At 44.0% G+C, this 22,603-nt stretch overlaps 1 protein-coding gene across 1 annotated transcript in view; it reads left to right on the top strand.

Moving 5' to 3' along the window:
- Positions 1-2,289: 2,289 nt before the first annotated feature.
- LOC127581632 (ribosomal protein S6 kinase 2 alpha-like) overlaps positions 2,290-22,603 on the top strand; it is a 144,430-nt gene continuing 124,116 nt past the window's right edge. The window contains 2 exon segments of the mRNA XM_052036171.1: positions 2,290-2,526; positions 22,389-22,433. Of these exon segments, the coding sequence (XP_051892131.1) occupies positions 2,464-2,526; positions 22,389-22,433 (108 nt within the window). The 5' untranslated portion in view covers positions 2,290-2,463.

Below are 22,603 nucleotides of genomic sequence, written 5' to 3'. Positions count from 1 at the left end.
AGGGCGAGTCATTTTCCTCTAGATATGCAGCCTCTGACCTTTTCTTATAGTTGTTATTGGCTGTTGTATTATAGCTGTGGTTGGTCCAGTTGAGTTACTGGTCAATGGTGACTCCCAGGATATTGATGGTGAGGTTCTTGGCAATGTATGTCAAGGGTAGGTAGACACTTTCTTGCTGGAGACATTTATTGCTTGGAACTTTTGTGGCATGAATGTTACTTGCCACTTAGTCACCCACGCCTGAATGACATCTGGATTTTGCTGCAAGCAGGACTGGGCATCTTCATTTGCTGACGAATTGGGAATGGAATTGAACATTGTACAATTATCAGCAAACGTCCCCAATTTTGATCTTATAATGGAAGAAAGGTCATTGATGAAGTACCTGAAGATGGTTGGGCCAAGAACACTGTCCTAATTAACTCCTGCAATGATGTCCTGGGACTGGGAGGATTCACCTCTGACAACCACAGTCATCTTCCTTTATGTAAGGAAGGATTCCGACCATTATAGTATTTTCCTCTGGATGCCCATTGACTTCAGTTTTATCAGGGTGCTTGATGCTACCCTTGGTCAAATGCTGCCTTGATATCAAGGCCAGGTACTCTCACCTTACCTCTAAAATTCAGCTCTTTGGTCCATGTGATAATGTCTGGAGCTAAGTGAGCCCAGTAAAAGTTAAACAGGGTATCAATCTGAAGATTTTGATGAGCAAGTACCATTGAGAGCACTGTTGACACGAGCTTCCATCGCTTTACTGGTGATTGAGAGTGAACTGATTGGGTAGTAATTAGCCAGATTGGATTTGTCCTGCTTTTTGTGAAAAGAATATACCACAGTAATTTTCTATATTGTCAGAGAGTTGACAGTGTTGTAATAATACTGGAACATCTTGGCTAGAGATCCAACTTGTTTTGGGATGTAGGTCTTCAGTAAAGCAGCCGGGATGTTGTCTGTCCCAGACCCTTTTCTGTATCCAGTGCTCTTAGTGATTTCTTGATATCATTGGCAGTGAATTGAATTGGCTGAAGACTGGCGTCTGCAATGGTGGAGATCTAAGGAGGAAGCTGAAATTGATCATCCATTTGGCACTTCTGGTTGAACATGGTTGCAAATACTTCAACATTTTCTGTTGCATTCATTGGCAGGGCCCTGCCATCACTCAGGTTGGAATCATTCTCAACTCCTCCTCCCATTAGCTGCTTAATCATCCACCACCATTCAGACTACATGTGGTAGGACTGCAGAGAGCTTATATGATCCATTGGTTGTGAGGTTGTTTAGTTTTATCTACTGCATTCTGTTTTTGTTGCATGTAATCCTGTATTACAGTTTCATTATACAGGCACCTCATCATTTTTAGGTATGTCTGGGGCTGCTCCTTGTTTGCTCTTTTAAAATATTCATTGAACCAGTGTTGAATCTGTAGCTTGATGGTAATGGTAAAGTGTGGGATATGTCAGGCCAGATTGTAATGGTACACATTGAATGCCCAGTCGTGAGATGCCAGATCTGTTCTTAGCCATGTAATACATTTTGTAACACCACATAACATACTGGAAGGTGTCCTTAGATTGAAAATTAGACTTTGTCTCCACACGGATTTGTGATGGTCATTTCTACAAATGCAATTGTGGACTGATATCTCTGTCTCAGGTTAATTGGTGAGGATGAGGTCAAGTGGGTTAATCCTTTGTGTTGGTTCACTCACTACTGCAGGATCAATCAGGACTTAGTGAACTCAATCTGTGGTGGTGCTACCTCACCCAGAGTATATTCTGTGTCTTTGTTACTGTCAGTGTTGTTCAGCATGGAGGAGCACTGATTCATCATCTGAGGATGGTCATCAGGAGGTTTCTTTACCCATGTTTCACAGGATCCCACAAGCCTTTATGGGGTCAATGCTAAGGACTATACGGGCTACTCCCTGCCTGTATGCCACCGTGTCATTACAACGAAGGGTACTTTGCAAGGTCGGCTGGACATGACTTTGCCTCGTCTTGAAGAGAACTAATTAACTTTGGGGACAGAACAGTAGGGTGGAAATATCTGGAGAAGAAGAAGAATGGCACAGACACAATATGACTTCCTTTAATGGTGTAAGATTCCAAGGTCACAAGTGTATACCGGTCTCCAGACCACGGGAGCCAGAGCACTCCGGCGAGCTGCCCCCTCACCTCGGACCGCCTGCCTTGCCTCGTCTCCTTCGCCGGGCTCTGGCGGCACGTAGGGACGTCGCCCCGCGCGATGACGTGTGTGGCGCAGGAGGGAGGTGACTGGCAGGCGCTGGGGAGCAGGGTGGCTGCGTTTGGCGGGATAGGAGACGGTTGGAAGCGAGGGACTTGTCACTGCACCGCAAAGTGACTTGCAGCCCTTTGCAACACTGCACTGCCCTGCAGTCACCGAGGGCGGCCAACTCTCCTCGGAAACACTCAGCGAGCCGCGTCCTCAGCTGGTCGCAGGATGCCGCTGGCACAGTTAGCCGGTCCCTGGCCCAAAGTGGACGTGGTTCACCTGGAGACGGAGGTAAATGTCTGAGCGGGGAATCAGCGGACGGGGTCTGGGAAACGGGTGTAAATCCGCCCCGGGAGGAAGCAGTGGGGCATGAACAGCGGGGCTGCGATGCTGGTTTATAAGCGAGCCGGTTTGTCCGGCTGAGGTGACTGGATGGGGAACGGAGACAGCTGTAACTCTGCAGGAACGGAGGAGAATTCCTCCGAAGTTGGGGTTGAAGGGCTGGAGCGGGGCTGTTCCAGCCTCGCACTTTTCTGAGGTGATTCATTGAAATTCCAGTTGAAATGAAAAAAATACTGCTCGGGCGCATTTGGATTGTATTGAGACGGCATTTTTTGGATAATCGAAGCCATAAAACAGCAATTAAGTTTAACTTTGGAGATGTCGGTTATGTTGCCTGGCCGTGATTATAATCATGAACGTCTTATTAAAGAAATCGAGGATCTTGAAGCCTTTAATTTGCATGCTTTCTGTCAGTATCTTGTATTTTATGCGCTGTCAACATCACGCTTGGATTTTTCTAACTTCAGCACTGTTGCGAATTTGTTGACTTTTACACGAATAAACCAATTTATAACGTCTTTAAAAGGTCGCCATTTTTATGAACATTTTATTTGAATAACCTGATTTATGTTTCAATTACTGGCAAATAAAATGACACGGAATATCTCACATTACAACACCAGTTTGTGATTAAAACGATGTACGAGAACGCAAGTACTATAGCTGTTGCAGTGACATTGAATAAAACCTTTTATTGAATGCATTAATGACCTTGTACCCCGCAGCTACCGGGGGATTCCTCTTCCATGAGCCTTCCTTTCAATCCAAAATAATAATAGTTTGATACTTATTTGCAACAGGGAAGCTCCTTTAACATAGGATGGAACCTGCAATTGAGGGAGTCATGTAAAAACTATTTTTTTTGTACAGTGTGTAGAAGTGAAAAGTGATGTGTTTGTAGGGTAGAAGTGCTAAATAATGAACTTGAACAATGTTCCCAGAGACCAGCGGCAGGGCTTAGAAAATGCAGACAGGGATTTTGAACTAAAGTAAAACGACTGAAATTGAATCGACATCATCCTAGGGGAGGAAATTTGATCTGGGGTAGTATCATTGTAAACCATTATACTTCATATATTTTTCAGAGTAGCAGCATTAAATGTTTTGTAGTTTGTTAAATGTATTAAATGATTTGAGTATATTTTTAATTTCAATAATATGCTGCAGAAATAGTTCTTCTCGACAAGTGCAATCGTTCATTAAGGGAGAGGTGAAGGACAATACTCATTGGCAGGTTATTTTATTAATGATTATTTCTCTGGAGGACATCTGGTTTTAGTGGTCCATTGATCCTGAGATCCTGCAATGCTAAGTGAATTCTTGGTACAGCAGTGTTGACTATCTGGTTGAAATTTTCTGATGTTATTTGATTGAATCAACTTCCAACAAGGTGAAACACAGTTATTCTGCACATTGATAATTTGAAAGTCAAATATCATGTAACTGTTGTTGCATTTTTGTGTGGTTGATATTTCGTGGAATTGTAACAGGGTCTGTGACGTGGAATGTTTTTCACGGAGTTGCGAGAAATGTCATAATATTTCATTCCTTTCTAATATTCTGATGCACAATGCTTCCTGTGGGTCAACATGACGTATATTGAATATGCGATCTTCTTCAACACCTCATTGGGATTAAGGATTACTTCCATTCTGGTTCTGTAGGTGCTGAGGTGGCTAAAGAGGCCACTGTGGGAGCTGCAGACTCTTACACCAGTGGGGTAAATGCTGGTTGAATGGGTGGGTGGTTTGTGAGGTGATGGGCTCAGTGTACTCATGATGTGTGGCCTCAAGGTTCCCAATATCATCCCAAAAGCTCCACTTTTAGTGGTCATGACTCTCAGCTGCTCCCAGAAGTAAGTGGGGATGTTGCTTTGAAAACATCCTTGAATTTTTTCCTCTTGCTTGTGTTGGGCATTTGAACAATGTGATTTGCCCAGCGTAGCTGATTGAGTGTAACCAGGGCCACGATACAGGGATGTTGGATTGGTTTGCTTGGGCTTGTTGTGAATTTGAAGAATTTGCAGAGACAAAAAGTTAGTGGGGGTATTTTTCCAGTACCTAGACAGTCCTGTTATAGGTGGTCAGGGTCTCAAAAGCAGTGAGTAGGGCAGGGATCACGGCTGCCTGGTAGACCACGAGTGATAACTTCTAACAAATAACAAAATGTTATTTTTGCTTGTCACAAAAGACGTGCTTCTTTTCAAGGCCGCGGTAAACAGAAGGTAACAGAAAGCATTGTCTGCAGTAAACAGGTTATTGTAACATTTATTATATTTTTGTAATACTCAATTTACCACCTAATGTATTTATGAGATATTCTGGGAAACCTTGCATGGGAGACGTCTTGTGTGGAAATACAATGGAGTGAACACATTATGAAGTAGGCAAATGTTGTCATCACACTTATTTACAATCACTTTTTAGGACTGGGACATTTTCTAATATTGCTGGCATTTATTGTCCATTCTTAATTGCTCTTGACATGGTGGTGATAAGTCATGTCCATGATACTCTGAAGTCCTTTTGGTGAAGGTACTCCTACAACACTGTTGGGTTGGGAATTTCAGGATTTGGGCCCAGTAACCATGAAAGAGCCAAGTCAGGATGGTGTGTGACTTGGAGAGTGGCCTGGGGCTGGTGATGGTCCCATGCGCCTGCTGTTCTTGTCCTTGGGAATGTGATTTTGGAAGGTGCTCAAGGTAGCCTAGGCAAGTAACTGCATTGCAGTGGCAGAGGGGATGAGTGTTTTGGGTGGAGGATGGTGTGTCAGTCAAGCAGGCTGCTTTGTTCTGGATGGTGTTGAGCTGTTTGAGCATTCTTCTAGTCAAGTGAAGAGTTTCCATTATGCTCCTGACTTTTGACTTGTAGATGGTGGACTTTGCAGTGCAAAGAGACTTCTGACAGGAAACAATGTCTGACCTACTTTTGCAGCCACATTGTTTATGAAGGTGGTCCAGTTGACTTTCTGATTGTTGCTGAGAAGCTTGGAATGGCAATGCCTTAGAAGCTCAAGGATAGGTGCTTAGGCTCTCTTTTTGGACATGGCCATTGTCTAGCACTTGTGTAAATGTCCCTTGCCGTATTAGCTCATGCTTTAATGTGGTGTAGCTCCTACTTCATTTCTTGAGAATTTGTGAATAGAATTGAATATTATGCAATCATCACCCATCCCCTCTCCTGACTTGATGTTGGAAGGAAAGTCCTTGATGAAGCAGCTGAAGGGGGTTGGGTGTAGGATACTGACTTGTGGATTTTTTGCAGCAAAGTCCTGGGGTGGGGAGGATTAACCTCCAACAATCACAACCATATTCTTTGGTGTGAGATACGACTCGAACTGTTGGAGTGCTTTCTCCTTGATGTCTATTGACTTCAGTGTTACCACGGTTCCTTGCTGCAACACTTGATCAAGTGCTCTCTTGACATCAAGGATAGTCATTCTCACCTCACCGGTTTCACCTGGAGCTGAATGATCCTGTCAAAACTGGTATCAGTGGGTAGGTTATTGGTGAATAAGTGCTACTTGATTGGATTGTTGCCAATGTCTTCGGTTGCATTGCTGCTGATTGAGAGTGGGTTGATTGAGTGCTAATCAGCTGGATTGGATTTGTCTTGCTTTTCATGAACAGGTCAAATCTTCATAATTTTCTACATTGTCAGGTAGATGCAGTGTTGTAACTAGATTGGACCAACTTGGCTGAAGGCAAGTTCCAGAATGGAGGTCTCCAGTACTCCAGCTGAGATGTCTGGTCTTGTAATCTTTGCGCTATCCAGTACTCTTGGCTGATTTGAGTTGGCTTAAGTCTAGCTTTTCTGATGTGGGGATCTTGGGAGGAGGCCAAAATGAATCTCCACTGGACACTTCTGGGTGAGCAAACTTGTGGAAAGAGTCAGAGTTATGCAGCATGGAAACAGGCCCTTCACCCCAACTTGTCCATGCCAATCAAGGTGCCTACCTGACTGGTCCCATTAGCCTCATTTGGCCTATATCCTTCATTGGTCAGGGCATTGTAATGTAGTTGGAACATCATGTTGCAACTGTTATTGGTGATACTGCACTTGGAGTATTGTATGCAGTTCTGGTTGCCTAGCTATGGGAAGGATTTCATTAAGTTGGAGAGGGTGCAGAAAAGATTCACAAGGATGTTGCCAGGACTGGAGGGCTTGAGTGATAAGGATAGGCTGGGACTTTTTCCCTGGAGTGTCGGAGGTTGAGAGGGTGACCTTATAGAGGTTTATAAAATTATGAAGGGCATAGGTAAAGTGAGAGGTTTAGAGGGCTATGGACCAAACACAGGCAGATGGGACTAGCTCACTTGGCAACACAGTTGGCATGGACCAGTGGGGCCGAAGAGCCTGTTTCCATGCTGTAAGAATCTATGACTCTAAACCTTTCCTATTCCTGTACCTGTCCAAATGTCTCCTAAACATTGCAACTTACCTGCCTGTACCACTTCCTCTGGAAGCTCATTTCATACACCCACGACCCTCTGTGCTTTTTTAAAAAAAAGTGCCTCTCAGATTCCTTTTAAATCTTTACCCTCTCACCTTAATCCTATGTCCTCCAGTTCAGATATAAGATATCTTTATTAGTCACATGTACATTGAAACACACAGTGAAATGCATCTTTTTGCGTAGAGTGTTCTGGGGGCAGCCCACAAGTGTTGCTATGCTTCTGGCGCCAACATAGCATAGACTTCCTTACCCTGGGGAAAAAGACTATCTATTCACCTTATTTATGCCCCTCGTGATTTTGTAAACCTCTATAAGATCCCCTCTTGGCCTCCTTTGCTCCAGGGGGAGAAACATCCTTGGGAATCTTTTCTGCACCCTCTCTAGCTAAATGACATCCTTTCTATAGTATGGTGACTAGAAGCGGGCACAATATTCAAAGTGTAGTCTCACCAACGTCTTGTACAACTGTAACATGATGTCCCAACTCTTGTACTCAAGTGCCCTGTTCGATGAAGGCAAGTGTGCCATGTGCCGCCTTCACCACCTCGTCTACCTGTGTACTTGTACTCCAAGATCTCTCTGTCCTACAACACTTCCCCAGAGCCTTGTCATTTAATGTGAGTCTTGCCCTAGTTTAACTTTCCAAAACACTTCACTTCACACTGGTGTGCTAAATTCTGACTGCCGTTCTTTTGCCCGCTTTCCCACTTGATCTAGATCCTGTTGCATACTTAGGCAACCTTCTTCACTGTCCACCACACCATCAATTTTGGTGTCATCTGCAAACTTGCTAATCATGCTACCTACATTCTCATCCAAATTGTTCATATATGACAAACAGCAGGGGACACAGCACCGATCCCTGCAGCACACTGCTGCTCACAGGCCTCCAATCTGAATAACAACCCCTCCACTACCACCCTCTGGCTCTTACCACCAAGCCAATTTTGCATTGGGCAGCTCATCCTGGGTCCTATGTATTCTCACCTTCTGGACCAATCTATCATGTGGGACCTTGGGGGGGAAAAAGGCTTGCTGAAGTTCATGTAGGTAACATCTATTACCCTGCCCTTGTCAATGCTTTTGGTCACCTCTGCAAAAAAAAACTCAAATTAAATTCATGAGATGCAATTTCCCATAAACAAAGCCGTACTGACTGTCCCTAACAAATCCTTGCCTTTCCAAATCAGATAGATCCTGTCTAGCAGAATCCCCTCCAGTAACTTTCCCACCACTTGTGTTAGGCTCATCGGCCTGTAGTTCCCCGGCTTGCCTTTGCAGCCCTTCTTAAAGAAAGGCACAATGTTAGCCACTGTTCAGTCTTCTGGTACCTCACTCATGGCTAAGGAAGATATAAAAATCTCTGTCAGGGCCCCAGCAACTTTTTCCCTTGCTTCTCAGTGTCTTAGGATACACTTGGGATATATCCATCTTTATGAACTTCAAGACTGCCAATACCTCTTTTGTAATATCGATATGTTTTGGGGAAGTTTCAGTTGTCTTTATCATCTACGTGCTGGGTCTTGCCATTGCTTGGGATGAGGATATTCTATAGCCCATTCTTAGCTGAATTTTCCACCACCACTCACTCTGAGACTTGGCAAAACTGCAAAGTTTAAGATTTGATCTAGTTGTGGGATCACTTAGTTCTGCCAATTGTATGTTGTTTCTGTTAAGTACACGTGCTTAGTCCTGTGGTGCAGCTTCACCAAGTTAGCAACACTTTTATAGGTATGCTTGGTGCTCCTCCTGGTATGCCCTTCCTCATTGAATCACGTATGATCCCCCACTTTGTAATATTGGAGTGAGGGACGGAGCAAATATGGTTCTTCTGATGCAATGAGATATTGCTAATTGCAACACCATGGGGGACATGACTCATACTTTTAAAAATTTACGATTATAGAAGGGTACTTTTCATTTTTGTTATCTCAGGTAATTAAATAGCTTGTTTGCCAAGTTTCTGTTATTACCGCTGTATATGAGTCTAGTAAGCAGCATCTTGTGCCAAATGTTATTGAGTATTTGACTTTGACTCATTAGAAAATTCTCCCTAGGATAGGCAATTGTATCATCACACTGATGTATGAATTAATATTTTTGATTGTCCAGAAATCCAAACTGATTTAAAAGTGAGGAGATTATTGGATCACACATGCTGTTCCACTTGTGTAATGAATATTTTCAATATGTAGCAAATGTGATGTGTGAAAAATAGAGAGAACAATTCAAGCTTAAGAAAGGCTATTCTTGAGTCACTGCTTTCACTAATGATGAAAAATAAGCCAGCAAGGTTATAAATTTTTCAGCATGCATGCATATTTAACTTAAGCTATTAGGTACAAGTACCTTATTTTGATTTAAATGTCATGTTGGCTCAGGACTATTGCTGGTTAGCTGTGCTGAGGTCTTCTCTAATATTTTTTGAAAACGGCAGCTTTATGAACAATCATATTTCTGGCCTGTGCTGTGCTGCCTTGGTTGATTCGCACCATCTTACACCTGGGGGCTGAACATGCTTATACAAACTTGTATTTTGTAGACTTGCTTTTGGAACCAAACAAAATTTTTCTGCCGATTGTTCTGATGAAGGGTCACAGACCTGAAACATTGAGTTCTTCCCTTTCCACAGATGCTGCTAAACTTGTGGAGTTTTCCCAGTGTTTTCTGTTTCAGATTTCCGCCAACTGCATTTTTTTTTGATATTCTAGGTTCTTCCTGGCTCTTTGAGAAGGATGTCATGTTCGACTATCTTGATCATTACCAACAATTTTTATTTTAATGCCGTTGTGGCGACTCACCGTCTAGTCGGGCGAACTGGCTCGGCAGTCGGGTCGCGCAGCGTCGGAGCGACGAGGCCCAAGATGGCAGCGGGCCTCGTCTTTCCGAGCGACGGGGAGAACCCGCGCGCGGGAAAGTCCTGATGACGTAGGACTTGCGTCATTGCCAGTTGTTTTGGGCGGGAACATTCTCCCTTAAAGGGCCTGCGCAAGGCGGGAAAATAAACCAGTTCTGTTTGGCAATCCTCCAAGTAGAGTCTTGTTTTATTCCACGGTAGCAACCGCTACATTGGTGACCCCGACGGTCCAAACGGCTTTTGGACCCACGAAATGGACGACAGCGCAGCAGCCAACGCAGTGGCCCTCAAGCTGCCCACCTTTTGGACACTTCGGCCCAGCGTCTGGTTTGACCAGGCCGAAGTGCAATTCCACCTTTGGCAGATCACCTCCGACTCCACGAAGTACTACCATGTGGTTAGCTCTCTGGACCAGGAGACAGCCGCCCAGGTTGGAGACTTCGTCCAGTCACCTCCGGAGGAAGATAAGTACCCGGCTTTCAAAGACCTTTTGATCCGGACCTTCGGCCTCTCCCGTTGTGAGTGCGCCGCCCGCCTGCTTCATCTGGATGGCCTGGGGGACAGATCCCCATCCGCCCTAATGAATGAGATGCTGGCATTGGCCGAGGGACACAAGCCCTGCCTGATGTTCGAACAGGCCTTCCTCGAACAGCTCCCCGATGACATCCACTTGTTGTTAGCTGACGCCGACTTCAGCAACCCCCGTGAGGTGGCTGCCCGGGCAGATGTCCTGTGGAGGGCCAAGCGCGAGAGCGATTCATCTGTCAGTCAAATCACCAGGCCGCGAGCCCAACGCCCGCCTCGCCAGTCCCCAGCAACCGAGCAGCCACGCCCCAGGAACGCAGACGACGACACGGGTGACCAGCTGTGCTTCTACCATCAGAGGTGGGGTGCGGAGGCCCGTCGATGCCGCCTACCCTGCAAGTTTCAGGGAAACGCCAGGGCCAGCCGCCGCTGATGGCTACGGCGGCTGGCCGCCGACAGAGCCTCCTCTTCGTTCAGGACAAGAAATCTGGACGGCGTTTCCTCGTTGATACTGGAGCGGAGGTCAGTATTTTGCCCCCGACAGGCCGCGACACTCGTGACAGGCCACCAGGTCCTCTACTCAATGCCGCCAACGGTACAACGATACGGTCTTTCGGCACCCGTACGCTTCAATTACACTTTGGCGGCAGCCGTTTAACCTGGACCTTTACCCTTGCCACCGTCGCCCGACCACTCCTAGGAGCCGATTTCCTTCGGGCCCACAACCTGTTAGTCGACCTGCGAAGGAAGCGGTTAGTCCACTCTAGCACTCTCCGGACCTACCCCCTGGGAGAAATCAGCCCACCAGCCCCGCGCCTGGACTCCATTTCCCTTTCTGGCGACGATTTCGCCAAGCTCCTAGCCGAATTCCCATCGATTTTGGCACCTTTGTTTACAAATTCTAGGCCCACACACGGGGTACGACACCACATCATTACCACAGGGCCAGCCCTTCATGCCCGAGCACGACGATTACCTCCAGACAAGCTCCGCCTGGCAAAGGAAGAGTTCCGTCACATGGAGGAGCTGGGGATTGTTCGCAGGTCAGACAGCCCCTGGGCCTCCCCTCTGCACATGGTCCCCAAAGCCACCAGAGGGTGGCGGCCCTGCGGCAACTACCGCAGGCTGAATGACGCCACCACCCCGGACCGCTATCCCATCCCTCACATCCAGGACTTCGCAGCGAACTTACACGGGGCCCACATCCTTTCCAAAATAGACCTCGTTTGGGGATACCACCAAATCCCAGTCCATCCGGATGACGTCCCCAAAACTGCGATTATCACCCCATTTGTCCTGTTCGAATTCCTTCGAATGCCATTCGGCCTTAAGAACGCCGCGTAGACCTTCCAGCGGCTGATGGACGCGGTAGGCCGAGACCTGGACTTCGTGTTCATTTACTTGGACGACATACTGATCGCCAGCCGTAACCGCCAGGAACACCTTTCCCACCTCCACCAGCTGTATTCCTGCCTCCACGATTTCGGCCTCACGATTAACCCGTCCAAGTGCCAATTCGGACTTGACTCTATTGAGTTCCTCGGCCACAAAATCCAGCGACACACCAAGATCCCACCACAGCAGTTCGAGCCTACCCGTAGGAGGTTCGACCACATACACGTCGACCTCGTGGGCCCTCTGCCGGTTTCAAGAGGAGCCCGGTACCTCCTTACCATTGTGGACCGGTTCACGAGGTGGCCTGAGGCAACCCCCCTGACTGACATCACAACTGATTCCTGCGCCCGGGCGCTGCTCACAACTTGGGTCTCACGTTTTGGCGTTCCGGCCCACATCACATCAGACAGAGGCACCCAATTCACTTCCAGTCTCTGGGCTGCATTAGCGAACCTGCTAGGGACGCAGCTGCACACCACCACGGCCTACCATCCTCAATCAAACGGGCTGGTGGAACGTTTTCACCGCCATCTGAAATCGGCCTTGATGGCCCGCCTGAAGGGTCCTAACTGGGTTGACAAGTTGCCTTGGATCCTGCTCGGCATACGCACTGCCCCCAAAGAAGACCTCCGCACTTCGTCAGCTGAGCTTGTATACGGGGCGCCACTAGTTGTCCCCGGGAATTTCATACCTGCCCTTCTGGACCAAGGGGAACAACCCCCAGCAGTCCTACAAAGACTGCGCGAGAAGCTTGGCGCCTTAGCCCCGATTCCCACCTCACGGCACGGTCAAGCCCCATCCTGCCAGCCCAAGGAACTACGGGACTGTAAGTTTGTTTTCGTTCGCAGGGGCACACCTCGGGCGCCATTGCAATGACCATATGAGGGACCGTTCCAAGTCATACGGAATAACGGATCCACTTTTATTTTGGACATTGGAGGCAGGGAACAGGTTTTCACGGCAGACCGCCTCAAACCGGCCCATTTGGATCTGCAACAGCCTGTCGAGGTTGCCACGCCGCGACGCAGAGGCCGCACCCCTAAGCGGCAGCTGGCACAGCCCACGGACCTTGGGGACTGTCTCGCCGGTTCTGGGGGGGGTTGTGTGGCGACTCACCGTCTAGTCGGGCGAACCGGCTCGGCAGTCGGGTCGCGCGGCGTCAGAGCGACGAGGCCCAAGATGGCGGCGGGCCTCGTCTTTCCGAGCGACGGGGAGAACCCGCGCGCGGGAAAGTCCTGATGACGTAGGACTTACGTCATTGCCGGTTGTTTTGGGCGGGAACATTCTCCCTTAAAGGGCCCGCGCAAGGCGGGAAAATAAACCAGTTCTGTTTGGCAATCCTCCAAGTAGAGTCTTGTTTTATTCCGCGGTAGCAACCGCTACACCGTCATTATATAATGGTAGACCTATTCAATTGATGGTTCTCTGAAATCTGAAATTAAATATGTGATTTGCATACAGCTAATCTTTTTGCTCTTCTATCAGGCAATATCTTGCTGGCCTGGTACCACTGGCTAGGTTTGTTCCCTGCAGCCCACCACCTCCACCCCCCCACCCCCGGCATGTCTGCACTTGTCCTGATTCAAAGGGCTTATTTCTCTGGTCCATTGGTGTGGTTCTGAGTGGTTACACAGCTTTGCGTAATCCCATGAAAGGCTTTGACCTTGAAACACTCTTGACAGACCTTAGCAACTGCCAATGTTGGGGAGTGGGGTGGGGAGGAGGCATTGCTAGCTGAGAAAACTAAGTAATTTTAAATATCTCTGGTACTATTGAAACTGTAGTAAATGTTCATGAAAAATTATTAATTTAAACTGGAAAAACTATAAAACACATTTTTAAAACAAAAAGTACTTTACCTTCCCTCTGCCTCTTAAACCTTTGCGTTACGTTCCACTTAATATCACTACAGTCCAGTTATGGTACCAAGTTTAATGTGACATTGGATCTGAGTGGTTGTTCCTTAACCCACCTTATCCAGCATGTGGATTGTACAGCTACTGCCTCATGGTGCCAGAGAATGGGTTTTACCCTGACCTCTGATCCAGTCACGCTACTTGGTCATGGCATATGACACATGCATTTGAGCTGATTTCACTCAATGAAAGGGGGAAAAGAATGTTACTTAGCTATTTTGCACCACTCGGTCACTTTCCTGAATCCAGTGGAAAATTCTTGCTCTTTATGTAATGTATCTTTATGCTTACCAATTTTTTTTCTACTGGAACCATTAGTAAATACCAATTGGTCAGTAAATGTCTTAAGTGGAAAATACCCAAGTATTTTGGTCCTAAGTTAATTTTATCTATATGCATGGCAGTGACACCAAGTCAACTTTTGAACAAAATTGAGCTTTTCTACACTTCCCCAAATTTTTTGGGCTTTCTTTTTCCCCCAGAAGCTGCTTATTTGGAGTTTTGTATTGATGTTGATCTCATGTAAAATGGTCATTCAGTTTGCATAGTTTGGCCTGAGCTTTTGATCATCTTTTGTGGCTTTTGTCACTATAGAAATATTGTGGTTTCAAATCTATTTGAGGGCTTTCGTGTATAAAAACTTCAACTGGTTGATGTGCTTCCCGTCAAAACCAATTGATTTGTGTAGTTGCAGAAACTATTGTTCATCATGAGTTTAATATTTGAAGAAGGGAAAGAAAGAAATTGTATCTGCACGGAGGTTCAACGGCCTTCAGATTCATGCAAAAATAATCTTATTCTGCTCTTGTTCAGGCTCTACATACTACATGCAACGTAGAGGAGGGTGGAGCTTTGGCACTTTGCCAGGAATGTGGGAAACCATTTGAGGGTGAGCTATGTAAAGTGGGCCAGAGTTTCTGTGTGTAATTTGGAGTATACTGCTTGCAATGTGTGGTGAGCCGTTTTGAGGGTGAGCAATGCATTTTCAATAGGATGCTGATGTTTTTTTTTGCAAATGCACATTTGTAACTTTTTTATTCTGGTGACTCACATTTGGGTCACAACCCATGGATTAATGATGGCAACCTTATCTATTTTACTTCCTTTCTGAAGAGATTTTGTTGTGATAATTGATTTTTAAAATTTGATTAAGTGTGCCTGGTTTCCATCTTGTTGAGATTGATTCCATAGTCTTTGCTGGACATTGGCAAACAAACCATTTTATGTGTAAAGCACTAGGTGTTGTTTAGGGCAAATTGAAGAGGAGTCTTTAATGCAGGGTGTTTTCTGATACAAAAAGGATGCAGTCTCCTTCGTTGAGTTCCTGTATACTGATTTGAAATTTGTATGTCTTGTCTGTATTGGTGACTGTTGTGCAAGTTTCAGTTTAGTATTTGTAAACTGCATATTCAAAATGATTTGAATGTATTTTAATGAATATTTGGATATAGTTGTGTGTTGGTTGGTGGAGGGTTACAGTTAAGATTGCCTTTTCATTGAGTGGATTGATGTGGGTGGATTTCATAATCTGCTCTCAAACTTGAAGGCAATAAATCTTTTAAATATATATTCTGGTCTGCATTAGTGACAAGAGAACTGATTGGGAAAGTACCTGGTTTCAAATTTGGGTTGTAGGCACGAACACCATCTTGCATTTACAAAGTGCCTTTTAAAACTGAAATTTCTCAAGGTAATTCACGAATACTTAACAAGGAGCTGCATGGGGAATTATATGGCTAGATAATAAAAGTTTGGTCAAAGAGGCAGATTTTAAAGAGCTTATTGAAAATGAAGAGTGGGAATGAGGCTGAAAGGTATAGGAGGTAATTCCAGAGCTTAAAGTGCTTGGATCTAGAAATGGTTGAACATGAAATACTTGGGGGTTTGTAGGGCTGGAGGAAGCTAAAGCTGTGAATGGGTTAGTTCATTCTGGGATTTGGATGCCAGAATGAGAATGTTAAAATTCAGCAGTTGTTTACCAGCGAGCCAAGAATGATGGGTGACTGTAACATTGTGTGGTTTAGGCTATGGGCAGTTTTAGGTGAGCTTATGTTTATACAGGTTGAAAATAAGTGGCTGCCATGACTGCATTGGAATAATGAGGCCTGGGTATCAGGCATGGATGAGACCTTCAGCAGATAACCTCCTTTCTCACTTCTGGAGAAGGGCCCCAGATGTGAAATACTGTTTTTCTTTCCATAGATGCTAACTGACCTGCAGAGTGTTTCTGTAATTTTCTCTTCTTATCTCTGTGAATGGTACTTGTTTTGCCTTGGACTATTACCAGGGAAGAGATGGAATTGGTGATGAGGAAACATATGTACTGGGAGGGACATAACAGTGATTTAGCTGGGGTAACTTTTTGGTCATTAATTGCTGGATGTTAGACAAGCATTATGACAAATTAGAGACAGTAGAGGTCAAGAGAGTTGATGGTGAGTAGAGCTGGGTGTCATCAGAATACACATGAACACTGCTGTGGTTTCAGATCTTTTCATCAAGAGGTAGCGTATTATTTGAGAATGGGAGATAAAAGAGAACTCCTTGGAGGATACCAGAGGTAACAGTGGGATGTGGAAATGGCAGTTATTGTAAATGATTCTTGGCGAAGTCTGAGGATATAAAAATGGAACTAGGTTAATGCAATTCCTGCTCCCTGTATGGGATGAAACTTTACTGTGTAGTTATGGGTATTAATGGTGTGCTTCTGTTCAAAAAATTGTATATATTTTGAGAAAACAATGTTTTGTAATCTTTTTAAGCCCAGTTTGCTATCACCCTACAGTTATGTGGTTTGAAATTTTGGTATCCTTGCAAAACCCACTTGGAACCTGACTCCAGAGTTATACTGTCACTTTTCATTCACAGAAGTGGCAACATAATTGATCCCAAAAATAAAACAAAGAAGGAATTCACATTGCATCTTTTTAAAAAAAAAAACTGGGCATTTGACACTTTGTGCTCGTAGCCTTATCTATTTGAGATACATTTCTGGAAATACCATTAAGCTTTCTTTTAATGATAATCAGAATTATGACATTGTTACACAGAGCACAGTGATGCAAGTAAATAGTACAGCAATTTTCAAGCAAGCACCGCATGGGGTTTTTGTGGGGTCCATGCCAATTATAAGCATATTGGAAAATTTGCCCAGTGAGATTTATTAGTATTTTCAATACCATTTAAGGGTTTTGGGGTTATGGGTTTAATATGTAACTTTAGCAATTTTTTTTGGAACCTCTTCACCTGCACAAGACTCTGGTTGAGGACGGGGTTTGGCTTCTTTGGTTTTTCATGCTTTTATTTGGGACTCCACCCAGCCCAAGAAAAAGTACATGTGATCTCCTATCCTCCAATATTAATGCAGGTCTGAACTGAAGACTGAGAGGGATACGAGATCAGTAAATGATTCTCGTTACTTTTTGAAAATAAAGCCCTATGTATGAAGCTGCCACACATATGAGAGTGAGAGTAGACTTGTAACTAAATGTGATTAGCATAACTTTGGGTTTTTAATTTAAGTTATGAACATCTTGTTCTTTCTGTTCAGCTTTAGGACAAAAATAAAGACTAGCAAGGACACTTCAAGTTGCCTTTAAAATTTGGGAATAACCCTTTCAATGGAGGCCTCTTAAGATGCCTTCAATTATGACATTCCTTTTGGTAAATTTTGGTCTTGCTTTGTATCACATTTCCCTTTAAGCTTTATCAACCAGTTTACGATAAATTAGCCCTCTTCCCACATGAAGTATTAATTGTTGGGTCAAATCAGAAAAATTGTAAAGAATAGCTGTACAGTGTTTGAGTGCTTCAGTATTTCATTAACAAGTTGTATAGGTTTGGTAAGGTCTTTGAAGTGTGGGTTGGTGTCACTAAAGAGCTTTGAATGTACTTGCTTGACTTTTCTTGCAGTTTGGATGATGGGTGTTGTGCGGAATTAGTTTATTCCCTATAGGGAGAGTGAAAGAAATTTAAAAAAAAAAAATTTTATTTATAGTGTGGTAACAGGCCCTTCCGGCCCAATGAGTCCGTGCCGCCCATTTTAAACCTAAATTAACCTACCCGTATGTCTTTAGAATGTGGGAGGAAACCGGAGCACCAGGAGGAAACCCACGCAGACACAGGGAGAACATACAAACTCCTTACAGACAGCGACGGGAATCAAACCCTGATCGCTGGCGCTGTAATAGTGTTGCGCTAACCGCTACGCTACTCATTTCTCATTGGACTTATTTACTTGCCTTTCTCTGGTATGAACAAGATTCTCAAAGGCTTATTTTTGGATTATCTTCATTTCTTTTGATTTAGTGTCTTGTACAGAATAAATTTGTATAATTTTTGTTGTTGATTTGTTTTTCTTGTGATTGTTGTGTATCTCATGGTATGTGCCAGTGATGCTGCTGCAAGTAAGTTTTTCATTGTACCTGTGTGTTCACGTACTTGTGCATATGATGATAAACTTGACTTTGAAATGACATGTATGTTTAGTGTGTTTCATAATCTGGACTGGGGACTTGTCTATTGGAACTTGATCTAAATTAATTTTAGTTTCCTGATGGATAAAACAGTTGTTTTGGATCCTGAACATTGTTAGGATAAGATGAAAATAATTTTGTCATTAACTCCACATACTTTGAGTAGGTGTATTAGGAGTGACGAGAGAGTTAGTGTGGAATGGTTTAGGAAATGGATTCCAAAATTTGCTAAAGTTGGACTGAAGAGGGGAGGTTCCACGAAGGAGTAGACTGAATGTGTGTAAAGTTTGGAAAGTGTGTGACCATCGAGTTTTGGAGATGACAAGACTTATAAAATCTTTGTTTAGAAGGAAACAAAAATATTATGCAAGAACAAGTATAATGGAGTGGTATAAAATGCATACAGCATTTTTTATTATAATCTATGCAGGTGTGATAGTGGTGCAGTGGTTAAATAACTGGACCACTGATCCAAATGCCTGGACTGACAATCCAAAGACCGGGTTTCAAATTCCACTATAGCACCAGTGGAATTCAAGTTCAGTTTATAAACTGGAATTTGGGGAAACAACAACTTGCCTCATAACAATGACCACAAACGCTACTGGATTTTCGTAAGACTCCCTTTGGCTCTCAAACATATTGAGGGGAGAAGATTTGTTACCTTGCCTGGCTTGTATGCAATTCCAAATGCACACTTTGTGGTTGACTCATAAATGTCCTCTGAAATGACCTGGCAAGCCGCTCTTTTGAACCAATATTGCTGCTTTATATGAGAGAAGATAAAACTATGCAGACCACCTGGCATCAACCTAGGCCTGGAATACAGAAACGGTAAGGTTGCTCTAAGTTCAGTTGACCTTGCAAAGTCCTCACAGACATCGAGTCAAGGAAGGAATCCTCAGCATGGACTCCAGAATTCTCATGGCATTAGGTTAAATATGGGTAATGAAACCTCTGACTGATTACCAACTGTCATCCTCCCAAAGCTGATGAATCAGTGCTCCTCCATTGTGAACAATGTTGGGAAGAAGTATGGAAAGTAGCGAGGGAACAGAATGTACTCTGGGTAATGGTCACTGAGAGTCACCAAGAGTGGCTTTGTAGTACCATCACTGACCAAGCTAGTTGAATTCTGAAAGACAGAGTTGCTAGATTGGATGAAGATACTTGACCTTGGCCAACTTACATATGGCGTATGCATCCACCTGTGAAAGCATTGATAGATGTGACCACCAAACAGTCCTTGTGGAGACATGGCCCTGTCTTTGCATTAAAGTGCCCTCCATCATATTGTGTGGCACTGCAAGTGTGCTTAATGGGATAGTCTCAGAGCAGGTCATAACTGGGCATGTGAGACATTGTGTATCATAAGTACAGCAGAAATGTACACAGTCACATTATAAAGTCATGGCCCAAAAGCTCTTCAGTATACCATTACCATCAAGCCAGAGGATCAACTCTGGTTCAATGTGGAGTATGCAAAGGCATGTTGGGAGCAGCACCAGCCAAATTTAGAAATGAAGTGGCAGTCTCGTGAAGATAAATGTGCATTAAATGGCGTGCAGCAGATAGAGCTGAGACACCTTTTGATGAACTGAGATCTACTGCATCTAGTGGTGGATAATTACACAGATGGTGGGAGGAGGAGACTTCAAATGTATCCTCATCCTCTGTTATGGCAAGGCCCAGTATGTGAGTGGTAAAGTCAAATAGATGATCCATCTCGGCTTCCTCCTGAGATTCCCACCATCGCAGAAGCCAGACTGCAGCCAATTTGCTTCACTCCACAAGAAATCATGAAACTGGTGAGTACATGATACTACCAATATTATGGGACCAGGCAATATCCCAGCTGAAGAACTGCACTCAAGAACTAGGTAAGGCTCTTGCCATGCTTTGCCACACACTGGTATCTTCCCAATAGTGTGGAAGGTTGCCCAGATATGTCCCGTTCAAAATAAAAAGAAGGACAAATCCAATCCAATTAATTACTGTCCAATCATTTTGCTCTCAATCATCAGCAAAGTGATAGAAGGTGTCATCAAAAATGCTATCATGACACTTACTTACTAATAACTTACTCATTGATGCCCATTTTGGGTATCACTGGGACCACATGGTTCCAGAGTTCAGCAAAATCCTGAGCTATACATGGGCAATGAGCTGAATTAAAGAGATGAGGTTAGTGACTGCCCTTGATATCAAGACGTTATTTGACCAAATGTGGCATCAAGGAGCTTTGGTAAAACTGAAGTCAATGAGCATTAATGGATAAACTCTGCACTGGTTGAAGTCATAATTAAAGGGAAAATGGCTGTGGCTGTTGGAAGTCGATCTTCTCATCTCCAGGACATTACTATGGGAGTTCTGCAGGGCAATGTCATTGTTATTGAGACAAGTTACTGTTTCCCCAGCCACCTTCAATTGCTTCATCAATGTCCTTTCTTCTGTCACAATGTCAGAAGAGCAGATGTTAGCTGATGATTACACAATGCTCAATTTAATTCATAATTCCTCAGCACCTTAAGGCCTGTGTGAAGCAAAAGCCAGACAACATTCATGTATGGCTAAAAAGTGACAAGTATGTTTGTGCTACAAAAGGGCTAGGTGATTGCCGTCACTAACAAAAGAGCCTAACTATCTACTTTTGATGTTCAATCGCATTCCCATCATCAAAATCCTCATTGATTTCCTGCAGGTTACCATTGATCAGGAACTCAACTGGACCAAGTGCAGGTTATAGGCTGTAGATATCTTGCAGTGAGTGACTTGGTTTATGACACCCAAAAGCCTTGCCACCATCAACAAGGCACAAGTTGGGTATATAATTGAATGCTGTCCATTTGCCTTGGTGAGAGCAGCACCAACATCTTCAAGAGGTTCAATGTTCAGGACAAGCAGTCCACTTGATATGCACCCCATTAACTGCCCAAAACATTCACTCTCCTCAACGCTAGCACATAGTGGCAACAGTGTATCCCAGCTACAAAATGCACGGTAGTTACTTGCCTAGATTACTCTGTCAGCTGTGCCCAAACCACCAGGTAGGACGAGGCGAGCAGGTCCATGGGAATGCCACCACCTGCAGGTTCCCCTCCTAGTTGCATTCCATCCTGATTTGGAAATGTATCACTGGTCCTTCATCATACTGGATCCAAATCTTGGAACACCCCTCCCAACAAAGGAGGTACCTTCACCAGAAGGACTTCAGCAGTTCAAGAAAGTGGCTTGCCATCATCTTATCTAAGGCAATTAGTGATGAGCAATAAATGCTTGCCAGCAATGTCCAGATCCCAAAAAATGAATAAACAATTTTTGGTCAGGACTTGAGAACATGTCGAAAGAAATGGAGTGGTCTGAAAAATCACTGAGAAATGTTTTGGCAGTGGTGGAGGTACAGAATGGTCAGAGATGGGCACATTTTTAAAGCTGAAGATTTTTGTGGTGGTTAGGATGTGTTTGAATCCAGTGGCCTGTTTAAATGTGTTTCAATCAGAAGAGGCTGCCAGAGAATGTGAGGAGATCCAATACTTATGTGACAAGTTTTTAGAAAGGAATTGAATAGGTTGGTGCAATCTTGCTGATTGATAAGTTCAAGGGAATACTACTTCCAGGACTTGATGAGAGCTAAACAGTCAAACACCATCTCAGTACTCAAAGGCGGAGAGCTAAAGCTGGACCACTTTGTGCAAATTGATCCTGGGTAAAGAAATATCTTAAATCAATGTTCACAGCATTATGTAATGTGGATGAGTATGTGCATCTCCCATGCCCCAGCCAAATTGGATTCATCTGTTGTGCTGTGCTGCCATTTTCTGCAGGGGCAACTGACCCTTTAAAACATCCCACAACAGTATGAAATCTGAACAGGTTTTCCCATAAATTGTGCAGTCATTCACTTTGAATATAAAAAAAGCAGAATGAAACAGATGAGTGTTGTTTGAAGTTTGGCATTTTTTTGAAAAATGAAATTTTCAAACAATCTTTGTACTCGAAGCCTTGCATTGCCAGATTTGTACCCTGCATGTCATTGCCTAATACTAATGTTTTTAAAAATTTCAGAATGTTGCAACTATGCAGATTGTAAGAATATAATTTTTTTGTATTGCTTGCTTTTTACTTAATGATGTAATGTTTGTACGTTAAGTTTAGATGACCATTTATTCTCTTTCATTTATTTTACAGAATGGACATGGAATGTCGGAGGAAATGACAGATCTTCCAGCGCAGGTATTTATCCACAATATGCTATTAGTGGACATATAGCTTTTTTAATAAGAAAGCAAATTGGTGAAGTGGAAATTCAATGTTTAGAGTGCTATAGAAGTTGGTTTTTAGATGATTACTGAAGGAATGAGGGGAGCAATACCTCATAGCCGGGTGTATCACAGTAAATGTTA

The sequence above is a fragment of the Pristis pectinata genome, chromosome 22, assembly GCF_009764475.1.
Source record: "Pristis pectinata isolate sPriPec2 chromosome 22, sPriPec2.1.pri, whole genome shotgun sequence".
NCBI lineage: Eukaryota > Metazoa > Chordata > Chondrichthyes > Rhinopristiformes > Pristidae > Pristis > Pristis pectinata.
The sequence above is the reverse complement of the archived record's forward strand: the minus strand, read 5'-3'. Positions and strand labels throughout refer to the sequence as shown.